General features: G+C 38.0%; 1 protein-coding gene across 1 annotated transcript in view; it reads left to right on the forward strand.

The window, feature by feature from the left end:
• Atf2 (activating transcription factor 2) overlaps positions 1–12265 on the forward strand; it is a 109494-nt gene that overhangs the window by 24108 nt on the left and 73121 nt on the right. The window contains exons 3-4 of the mRNA XM_071619048.1: positions 2390–2476; positions 3741–3815. Coding sequence (XP_071475149.1) covers positions 3784–3815 — 32 coding nt within the window. The 5' untranslated portion in view covers positions 2390–2476; positions 3741–3783. The remainder of the gene's footprint in view (positions 1–2389; positions 2477–3740; positions 3816–12265) is intronic.

Here is a 12265-nt window from a genome sequence, read left to right on the forward strand (position 1 = left end):
TGGAATAGTCTGTAACAGATGCTTCTTGTAGCTCATCTCTAATCTCTACTGCAAATACTAGGCACTTATGTCTTAACTAGTAGTAAATCATTGGATTTGAAGCATTTATAATTTTCTGAGAAATGGAAAAGTATGTTTAAATTCTTCATAATATTTGAATTTCAGGTTAGCCAAATTTAGTTGTTTCTTTCATAAAAATCATCTGATTGTCCTTTCCCAGTTAAAAAGATGAAAGTATTTAATATTATCCATTCCTTTAAAATTTTAGAGCATTTGAGATGAAGTATAGAGTTTTCACTTGTGCAAGAAGTAAATGTATATCTATTCATTTTACAAGTTGTATGTGTTTTGGGGGGTGATTAATAATTAAACATTTACTCTGTGCTTGCTATAAATAAGATGCTATGCAGACATAAGGATACATAGAATAGCCTTGCAATATTAACAACAAAAATCAAAATAGAATTACCACTGCCATTTTTATCAGGAGTTCATAAGTGCCATGCATTGTGTGAAGCACTTCATCTGTACTATTTTTAATACTTAACAATTTTGTGAAGTAGATAGTATTACCTCTACTTTATAGGTGGGGAAAATGCATCTCAAAGGAGTTTAGAACTTTGACCAAGATTGCCTCTCTTAGGAGTGGCACAACTAGTCTTTGAGCCAATATTTTTCTCCTTGTGGTGCTAGGGATGCGTGTAACCGCTAAGCCATATCCTAGCACCCCCTTCCCCCTTTTAATTTTATTTTGAGACAAGGCCTAAATTGCCCAGGCTGACCTTGAACTTGGGATTCTTCTGCCTCACCCTCTCCAGTTGATGGGATTACAGGTGTGTGCCAAGTGCCTGGGTTTAAGCCAGTTTTGATTGCTTTTGCTACAGTATATTATGATTCTTCAAGGCATAGTTGGGGTGGAGTGAAAGAAGCATACAGATTATATAATCTGTTATTTTCCAAAATCTAATATGGGTGCTGTAAGCAGAGGATAAACAATACAAAAAGCTTAGTTGAAGAAAATTTCAGTTTGGATTATAGGGAAGGAATTGCAATGAAAGTATCATTTGAACTGGGCCTTGATTGTCTAATAGCAAAGAAGTCAGGCATTCATCTGGGAGGATATGTTTTAGATATAGTGAAAATAATATGTAAATTGAGGATATGCAAATTGAGTGTCATCTTCAATGGATGGCAGGCAGTATGATACTGTTAAATGGGCCATGGTGTATTAGAAATATCTCTGGCAGGAGGTGAGATTAGAAATAAAAGACAGTTCAGGTTGTATCTCTACGAGTGTAGATAAAACCCTAAAGGGTTGAAGCTCTTAGTTTTGTTAGGTGCATTCAGAGGTAGTTTTTGATTCTTAATTTAGGTTGTCTAAGTCGGATGCAAGTATAAACTCCATTGCTATTCTTGAAGCTTCATGAAGGCAGGAATTATATTTTAATTCATCATTTCATTCGTAGCATCCAGGAGAGTGCCAAGCACAAAGTATACTCATTTTTTGATAGAAGGGGGAATTTGATAGCTCTAGATCATGAGATCGAGAAAAATAAAGAAGTGTGGGAAGAGTTAGAGGTGATAAAAACCAAAGAAATGGGAATTTTAAAAATTTTGCCTAGAACCCTCTTGGGTACCCCAAAGACAGTGATTTTTCATGACAGTGATTTTTCTGGAATAGAAATATAGGTTTTTAGACACTTGCCAGAGAATGCAATGTGAACAATTAACAATCTTCCTTTCTTTTTTTTCTTTTTGGTACTGGGGATTGAACACAGGGGTGCTTTATATTCCTAGCTCTTTTTAATGTTTTATTTTGAGAAAGGGTCTCATTAAATTGCTTTGTGCCTCACTAAGTTGCTGAGATTGGTCTTGAATTTGCCCCTGCCCCAGCCTCCTGAGCCGCTGGATTACAGGCATGTGCTCCTGGCACAATTTACTTTTTTTTTTTTTTTTAAATCAGAAATCATGCACTTCTCCAACAATATATTGTGTAACAAAGCCTCACTTGCAAACCTTCTGTCTTGAGCATATTTCCATTCTTGCTGAAAAAAGGAGATAAGCCTGGATTTACCAGCTTGAGATTCATTTAGATGAACAAAAAGATACCATTTGTATCTCCAGACTTGAACTGTTTGTTTACAGCTACTTCACCTAAGTATTAGAAAATGGTAGTAAAGGAATGTGAATTTGTATCGACTCTAGAAAATAGGCTTGTATAGGTAAAAAGGAAAGTTATGATAAAAAGGTAGAAAAGATTATATAGAGAGGTATCAAGGGTTAACTCCCTTAGAAACTTTTCTAGAACTATCAGATTGATCCTTGGTCTGCCTTTACATTATCATAGTTGTTTGTTTGTTTTTGTTGGTTTTTGTTTTTTGTTTTTCAGTTGGGTCTCTCTGTGTTGCCTAGGCTGGCCTTATTCCTGGGCTCAAGCGATCCTCCTACCTCAGCCTCCTGAGCGCTGGGACTACAGGCATGTGCCACCGTGCCCATCTTATACTCTCATAGTATTTTAACTTTCCTATATTCTTTTTTTTATGGCTTTATTTTATTCATTTATGTGTTACTGCCTCACACATGCTAGGCAGGTGCTCTACCACTGAGCCACAACCCAGCCCCAACTTTCCTATATTCTTATGAATTAATTGAAATCATACCAATGTATTCCTCTTTCTTCTGCTAGTTTTTTAAGTGCAAGGAAACAACTGTTTGTTGTTTTTCATGGTTGCATTTAGTTATGTTTAGATGTTTCTTGAACTTAACTTACTGAGACATCGTTTTAGATAGCCCAAAGATAAGTTCCTTGCTCTTCCTGAGCTCACATTTGCTGGTAATGACAGAAGCATGACTACTCTATGTTTCCTTTGGATTGTTCTAGTATTCTTTTTCCTTTCCTCACCATTGGATATGAATGGAAAAATGCAACCCTACCAGATTAAGTTTTGCCTGCAGCCAGAGAAGAAGATCCTTTGTCTTAATTCATATCAGGGTGACCTTTACTTCAGGACTGGGAACTGCATCTCTAGTTACACATTTCTGCTCAGGGATTATCCAGTTTTTCTGAGCAAGATTTATAAGCAAAATTATGAAAAATATAATTTTCCTCTATCATGGTTTTATTTGGATAATAATATAGTACACTATGTTTACCACTAGATGGAGTTTCAGTGAATATAAGTTAAAGTTTTGGCAGAGTTTTAAAATGACCTTATTTGTTTCAATATGCTGTGTTTAAGTTGATATCACATAAGCAAGTTACAAAATTATGGAAAGGGGAGCTGCTTATGTGGATCATTTACACTGTGGGACAAATACATTTTGACAAAACAGACTTATATTGTTACCACCATTAAGTATATCTTAAGTTAGAAGCTTCTTGAGTAGAAATTTTGAAATGCCAGATCTTTTTTTTTTTTTTTTTTGTCAGACTTATAAAGTAAGAACTTTTACTATTTTAATAACTGTCCTTCAACCATAGCCCTAAGGGCTGAATTAAATATTTCTTGTTCATTAAACCCCTATGGTAGAGTTGGATATGTTAATACCTACAGTTAAGGCATTTACATGGTTGTTCATATTTCAGGAGCAGTGCTCTGTCACTTATAAAGTTTGTTAATAGTGATTGGAGTTTTGAATATTCCTAGTGTTACAGAGTATAATTTGAGTGCTTTCACTTTCTGTGTTTCGAGAAGTGTTTCAAAACTATTTTTAATAGTGTGAAATCACTTTTTTTTCAGTATCCTTGCCATGAAAAAGAGAACGTGATAAGTTGTTCAACTTATGAAATTCAAGTTACATGTGAATTCTGCCAGGTATGTGCACAAATTTGGTATTTTTAGTCATTTTTTTAATATCTTAGTTTGTAAATTTTTTATACATTGTTTCTATTAGATAAATATTTCGTTTTGGCAGACGTGGTGCACACCTGTAATCCCAGCAACTTGGGAGGCTGAGATGTAGGATTAATAATTAGAGACTAGAGAATCACAGCCTCTAGGACAGAGTCCCCTATGTTTCTCCTTGAATAGCAAAGCAATGAAACTTCTTTTTCCTTTTTCTCAAAATCATATCCTCATTATTAGATAGGCATCAGGGACAAAGACTGAGCTTTCTATAACAAATTTGGCACCCCAGATGGGGCCTGAGAGCAGCCCCCACTCCAGCTTTCTTGGGTAGGCCTGGCTCTCCAAGGAACCCACATCCATGCTGAGGATGCAGGGTGGCTGGGAACTTGTTGAGAGCCAAATGCAGATTTAGGAGACTGGTGAGTTTGCCTTGGCTTAAACTAGAGTAGCTATTCCTATGAGTAAAGGGATTCTCCCAGCAGCTGCTGAAGCTCCTTTTGCTTTCAGGAACTCCTGCTTTCTCTCCTTGAAGGGTATAGATTGCTCCACTGTGGTTCATTTTGAGAAAAAGGAAACTGAACTCAGTAAAGTCATGACACCTTTAGCCATCTGGTAAGTTCCTCTGTGTGCACACTGAGACCCTTGATTCCACACATCTGGTTCCTCTTCATGGGAACATCTGGTCACTCTTTGTGGAGACATCTGTGACACCACTGGTAGAGGAATCATGGATTACGTGGGTTTTCAGAACCTACGGATATTTACTCCCTTCTGTTATATTCTAGGTTCTCATCTGTTTGTTGTCCTTGGGTTTGGGAATTCCCTCTGGTTGTCTGTTTTTGTTTTGTTTGTATCATGTGGCCAATACTGCATTGACTTGTATTTAGTCTCTTGAGAAAGATCTTGGCCGGTCAATTTAAAGGTTCCTGTCTGTGGGCCATGGTTTTGGGGCTCTTCTCTGGTTGTCTCTCTCTCTGTTTCTTTTTAGTACAATCTTGCAATTGTTGTTGGTCTGTCAGAGGTAAAGTAAGTTAAAGAAAGGGCCACCTAGATGTAAGCCTATCTAAGATAATGTTTTACTGTAATGAGCTGGCTTTTGAATAAATAACTTTCTGAATTATTATACAATTTTGCAATTGGAGTTGGTCTGTCAAAGGAAAAGTAAGTAGAAACAATTTGTACATGTTTTAAAGGTTTCTATCTGTTAGCCCTGATTTCAGTGATCCTCTCTTTGTCTGTATTTTTATGTCTGTTACTGGTCCTTTAAGACATGAGCCATGTTGTGTTGATCTTACCTGTAGTCTCTTAAGCAAGAGATCTTTTTTTTTTTTTTCTAAATTTTACATCATGTTTTTATTTTTTTTCTTTTATTTTTTTTTATTGGTTGTTCAAAACATTACAAAGCTCTTGACATATCATATTTCATACATTAGATTCAAGTGGGTTATGAACTCCCATTTTTACCCCAAATACAGATTGCAGAATCACATCGGTTACACATCCACATTTTTTACATAATGCCATACTAGTAACTGTTGTATTCTGCTACCTTTCCTATCCTTTACTATCCCCCCTCCCCTCCCCTCCCATCTTCTCTCTCTACCCCATCTACTGTAATTCATTTCTCTCCTTGATTTTTTCCCATTCCCCTCACATCCTCTTATATGTAATTTTGTATAACAATGAGGGTCTCCTTCCATTTCCATGCAATTTCCTTTTTCTCTCCCTTTCCCTCCCACCTCATGTCTCTGTTTAATGTTAATCTTTTCCTCATGCTCTTCCTCCCTGCTCTGTTCTTAGTTGCTCTCATTATATCAAAGAAGACATTTGGCATTTGTTTTTTAGGGATTGGCTAGCTTCACTTAGCATAATCTGCTCTAGCGCCATCTATTTCCCTGCAAATTCCATGATTTTGTCATTTTTTAGTGCTGCATAATACTCCATGGTGTATAAATGCCACATTTTTTTTTATCCATTCGTCTATTGAAGGGCATCTAGGTTGGTTCCACAGTCTAGCTATTGTGAATTGTGCTGCTATGAACATCGATGTGGCAGTATCCCTGTAGTACGCTCTTTTAAGGTCTTCAGGGAATAGTCCGAGAAGGGCAATAGCTGGGTCAAATGGTGGTTCCATTCCCAGCTTTCCCAGGAATCTCCATACTGCTTTCCAAATTGGCCGCACCAATTTGCAGTCCCACCAGCAATGTACAAGAGTACCCTTTTCCCCACATCCTCACCAGTACTTGTTGTTGTTTGACTTCAGAATGGCTGCCAATTTTACTGGAGTGAGATGGTATCTTAGGGTGGTTTTGATTTGCATTTCTCTGACTGCTAGAGATGGTGAGCATTTTTTCATGTACTTGTTGATGGATTGTATGTCCTCTGAGAAGTGTCTGTTCAGGTCCTTGACCCATTTGTTGATTGGGTTATTTGTTATCTTATTGTCTAGTTTTTTGAGTTCTTTGTATACTCTGGATATTAGGGCTCTATCTGAAGTGTGAGGTGTAAAAATTTGTTCCCATGATGTAGGCTCCCTATTTACCTCTCTTATTGTTTCTCTTGCTGAGAAAAAACTTTTTAGTTTAAGTAAGTCCCATTTGTTGATTCTTGTTATTAACTCTTGTGCTATAGGTGTCCTATTAAGGAATTTGGAGCCCGACCCCACAATATGTAGATCGGAGCCAACTTTTTCTTCTATCAGACGGCGTGTCTCTGATTTGATATCAAGCTCCTTGATCCATTTTGAGTTAACTTTTGTGCATGGCGAGAGGAGGGGATTCAGTTTCATTTTGTTGCATATGGATTTCCAGTTTTCCCAACACTATCTGTTGAAGATGCTATCCTTCCTCCATTGCATGCTTTTAGCCCCTTTATCAAATATAAGATAGTTGTAACTTTGTGGATTAGTCTCTGTGTCCTCTATTCTGTACCATTGGTCCACCCGCCTGTTTTGGTACCAATACCATGCTGTTTTTTTACTATTGCTCTGTAATATAGTTTGAAATCTGGTATCGCTATACCGCCTGATTCACACTTCCTGTTTAGAGTTGCTTTTGCTATTCTGGGTCTTTTATTTTTCCATATGAACTTCCTGATTGCTTTATCTATTTCTACAAGAAATGCCGTTGGGATTTTGATTGGCATTGCATTAAACCTATAGAGAACTTTTGGTAATATCGCCATTTTGATGATGTTAGTTCTGCCTATCCAAGAACAGGGTATATTTTTCCATCTTCTAAGATCTTCTTCTATTTCTCTCTTTAGGGTTCTGTAGTTTTCATTATATAAATCTTTCACCTCTTTTGTTGATTCCCAAGTATTTTATTTTTTTTGAGGATATTGTGAATGGAGTGTTTTTCCTCATTTCCGTTTCAGAAGTTTTGTCGCTGATATACAGAAATGCCTTTGATTTATGCGTGTTGATTTTATATCCTACCACTTTGCTGAATTCATTTATTAGTTCTAGTAGTTTTTTTGTAGACCCTTTTGGGTCTTCTAGGTATAGAATCATGTCAACCGCATATAGTGATAATTTAAGTTCTTCTTTTCCTATTTTTATGCCTTTAATTTCTTTCATCTGTCTAATTACTCTGGCCAGTGTTTCGAGAACTATATTGAATAGAAGTGGTGATAGAGGGCATCCCTGTCTTGCTCCAGATTTTAAAGGGAATACCTTCAGTTTTTCTCCATTCAGAATGATGCTAGCCTGAGATTTAGCATAGATAGCTTTTACAATGTTGAGGTAAGTTCCTGTTATCCCTAGTTTTTCTAATGTTTTGAACATAAAGGGATGCTGTACTTTGTTGAATGCTTTTTCAGCGTCTATCGAGATGATCATATGGTTCTTATCTTTAAGTCTATTGATGTGGTGAATAACATTTATTGATTTCCGTATATTGAACCATCCTTGCATCCCAGGGATGAATCCTACTTGGTCATGGTGCACAATTTTTTTGATGTGTTTTTGTATCCAATTCGCCAGAATTTTATTGAGGATTTTTGCATCTAGGTTCATTAGGGATATTGGTCTGTAGTTTTCTTTCTTTGAGGTGTCTTTGTCTGGTTTCGGAATCAGGGTGATGTTGGCCTCATAGAATGAATTTGGAAGAGCTCCCTCTTTTTCTATTTCCTGAAATAACTTGAAAAGTATTGGTATTAATTCTTCTTTAAAGGTTTTGTAAAACTCCGCTGTATACCCATCTGGTCCTGGGCTTTTCTTGGTTGGTAGTCTTTTGATTGCTTCTTCTATTTCATCCATTGATACTGGTCTGTTCAAATTGTGTGTATCCTCCTGACTCAGTCTGGGCAAATCATATGACTTAAGAAATTTATCGATGTCTTCACTATCTTCTATTTTATTGGAATATAGGTTTTCAAAATAATTTCTAATTGTCTTCTGTATTTCTGTAGCATCTGTTGTGATATTGCCTTTTTCATCCTATATGTTAGTAATTTGAGTTCTCTCTCTTCTTCTCTTCGTTAGCATGGCTAAGGGTCTGTCGATCTTATTTATTTTTTCGAAGAACCAACTTTTAGTTTTGTTAATTTTATCAATAGTTTCTTTTGTTTCAATTTCGTTGATTTCCGCTCTGATTGTAATTATTTCTTGCCTTCTGCTACATTCGCTGTTGTTTTGCTCTTCCTTTTCTAGGGCTTTGAGATGAAGTGTGAGCTCATTTATTTGTTGGTTTTTTTCTTTTTTTGAGGAATGTCTTCCAGGCAATGAATTTCCCTCTTAAAACTGCTTTCATTGTGTCCCATAGATTCCGATATGTTGTGTCTGTATTTTCATTTATCTCTAAGAATTTTTTGATTTCCTCCTTTATGTCTTCTGTAACCCATTGATCATTCAGTAACATATTGTTCATTTTCCATGTGATGTAGGATTTTTCCTTCCTTCTTTTATCATTGATTTCCAGTTTCATTCCATTATGATCAGATAAAATGCATGGTATTATCTCCACCCCTTTATATTTACTGAGGGTTGCCCTATGGCATGATATATGGTCTATTTTTGAGGAGGATCCATGTGCTGCTGAGAAAAAAGTATATCCATTTGATGATGGTTGCTATATTCTATATATGTCAGTTAAGTCTAGGTTATTGATTGTGATATTGAGTTCTATAGTTTCTTTATTCAACTTTTGTTTGGAGGATCTGTCCAATGGTGAGAGAGGTGTGTTGAAGTCACCCATAATTATTGTGTTGTGGTCTATTTGATTCTTGAACTTGAGGAGAATTTGTTTTATGAACGTCGCAGCACCATTATTTGGTGCATAAATATTGATAATTGTTATGTCTTGTTGGTGAATGGTTCCTTTTAACAGTATATAATGTCCTTCCTTATCCCTTTTGATTAACTTAGTCTTGAAGTTGATTTTATTCGATATGAGGATGGCCACCCCTGCTTGCTTACGAGGACCGTGTGTGTGGTATATTTTTTCCCAACCTTTCACCTTCAGCCTGTGTATGTCTTTTCCAATCAGATGTGTCTCCTGGAGGCAGCATATTGTTGGATTTGTTCTTTTAATCCATGTTACCAGCCTACGTCGCTTTATTAGAGAGTTTAAGCCATTAACATTTAGAGTTACTATTGATATATGGTTTGTACTTCCAGCCATGTTTGATTATTTATCTTTTTTTTTTTTTAATTTAGTTTGTTTCTCCATGCTTAGCTTCCCCCCCGCCCTCTGTCTTTACTGAGGCACTTCCCACTGATGGTTTTGGTTATTGTTTTTCATTTCTTCCTCGTGTAGTATTTTACTCAAGATGCTTTGCAATGCTGGTATTCTGGCTGCAAATTCTTTTAACTTTTATTTATCATGAAAGATTTTTATTTCGTTGTCGTACCTGAAGCTTAGTTTTGCTGGATACAGAATTCTTGGTTGGCATCCATTGTCTTTCAGTGTTTGAAATACGTTGTTCCAGGATCTTCTCGCTTTCAGCGTCTGTGATGAAAAATCCATTGTTAACCTTATTGGTTTACCCCTGAATGTAATCTGCCTCCTTTCTCTTGTAGCTTTTAATATTTTCTCTTTGTTCTGTATATTGGATATCTTCATAACAATGTGTCTTGGCGTTGGTCTACTGTGATTTTGTATGCTCGGTGTCCTGTATGCATCTACAATTTGTATATCCGTTTCATTTTTTATTTCTGGAAAGTTTTCTGTAATTATTTCATTCAGCAGGTTACTCCTTCCCTTGGTTTGAACCTCTATACCTTCCTGTATCCCGATGACTCTTAAGTTTGTTTTTTTTATGTTATCCCATATCTCTTGGATGTTTTTCTCGTGATTTTTTACCAGCCTTTCTGAGTTGGCTAGACTCTTTTCAAGATGATATATTTTGTCTTCATTATCTGACGTTCTGGCTTCTTTCTACTTGCTCCACTCTGTTAGTGATACTCTCATTTGAGTTTTTAATTTGGTTTATAGTTTCCTTCATTTCTAGAATTATTGTTTGATTTTTTTTATAATCTCTATCTCCCGATAAAGATGCTTAACTTCTTCTTTTATCTGTTTATGTAATTCATTTTCAATGTGTTCTTTCACTGTTTGAATTTGCTGTCTCATATCCTCTTTAAGGTTCCATTCCATCTGTCTAAGGTATTCCTTGAGTTCTTTATATGACCATTTTTCTGATGCCTCTAGGTCCTCCTGAATATTTAGGTTGTCCTGCATTGTTTGTACTCCTTTTCTTCCTTGCTTTTTCATGCTGCTCATGTTACTTCTTGTTCTGTTTGACTGCTGAGTTACTGTTTACTCCTATAAATTTATTTGATGCTTGGGAGGAAAGGTATTAGAAGGAAGGGACGAAGTCACTAAAGAGAATGAGAGTAAGCAGGTAGAATTCAAGGAAGGGGGAATAAGAAAATTGAAAAGACAAAAGAAAAAAAATTAAAAAAAATAAAAGAAATTTAAAAAGCAACAACAAAAAAATGAAAATGAAAAAAAAACCCAAATTAAAAAAAAAATTAATAAATGCAGTCTTAGAGTTTGATTAACTTCTCTTCCAGTAGGTGGAGCTGTGCCCACCGGGCCAAGCTTCTCCTCTCAATACGCGGGAACCAATCACTGTGCCGCAGCTCCTCCTCCCAGACTGGGCGGGTCTCCAATCCTGAGTGCCTAGGGTGTTCTCTTGTGTCTAGTCACTTCCCCACTTTTCCTCAGGCCAGGCCCCGCTCACCGGTGATGCTCACCACAATACTGGCTACACGCCAGGTCTGCTGCTCCCGGGAGCCCTGTTTTCATGAACGACTGGGCACACTCTCCCTGTTTGCCATTCCCTCAGACCCTAAGTTTGTAGAGCTTGGGGCTGAGAACCCTCAGCAAATTTTACCGGTAGCTACGCCCCCGGTAGCTGGTGCAAGAGACCTCAGTTGTCAGCACTGGTGGGAGCAGTAGCGGGGAGTTCCGCGCTGCGGGTCCCGCACCACTCCTGATTCCCTTGGTCTGGCTATCACGCTCACGGGAGAGCTGGGAGGGGCCCTTAAGGTTTCCCCGCTGTGTGGAGAGGGAAGGCTAGGGGGTTACACACCTGTCGCCGCTGGTTTCAATGAAGTTATCTCCTCCGCCGCATTCTGGTGACATCAGTTCTCTGCCATGGTGGTATTCCATGCAAATGGTGACCGTTCATTCCCTTTGCTGGGTGACCAATGCAACGGGTGGGTCTTGAGTGTCTCTCCCAAGCCCCGTTTCAATCCTGTGGCCACTGCCTATGAAGGCTCGGTTGGCATTAACCTCCGTAGGATCAGAAGGTCCGACCAGTTGTTTCAGTGGGACCGTTTAGTGCTGAGTCACAACAGTTTGTCTGCGAGAAGCAGGCGAACGGGAGCTTGAATTCAGCCAATCCGGGCTCGGTGTGTTCTGAGAGGCCCCGACTGTTCGCCCCAGATCCACGTCAGCTCAGCATTGCCTAGTGATCCTGAGCAAACAACATTTAGACGGTTTACGACTCCCTATGCCCGCGCAGCTGAAGAGGTTAGAGACTTGATCTCTCCGCGCCCGCCGCCATGTTGGATCTTAAGCAAGAGATCTTAACTGAATGGGCTACCTATAGGCATAAGCCTATCTAAGAGAAAAACTGTTTGCTGTAACACAGCCTGGCCTCTGGATGGTTTTTCTGGATTATTATATATAATTTTAAAGTTGGTCTGTCAGCCGTAAAGTGTATGAAACAGATTTTATATGTACATTTGCATGTTAAGGGGTCTGAATAGTCTGGAGCTAATTTGAAGGTGCCAAAAGGCAGTTCCCCTGGTGTGCAAGGATAGCAGGACATCAGAAGAAAGGGTTAAAAAGATGTAAATCTTTTAAACCCAGTGCTGGCACTCCCAGCACAGCTTCTCAGCCTGGCCCCAGGCAGCCACAGATTATCTCACTGTGGGTCAAGGACACTAGCCCTAAACTTGGGGCTTG

The sequence above is a fragment of the Marmota flaviventris genome, chromosome 11, assembly GCF_047511675.1.
Source record: "Marmota flaviventris isolate mMarFla1 chromosome 11, mMarFla1.hap1, whole genome shotgun sequence".
Lineage (NCBI taxonomy): Eukaryota > Metazoa > Chordata > Mammalia > Rodentia > Sciuridae > Marmota > Marmota flaviventris.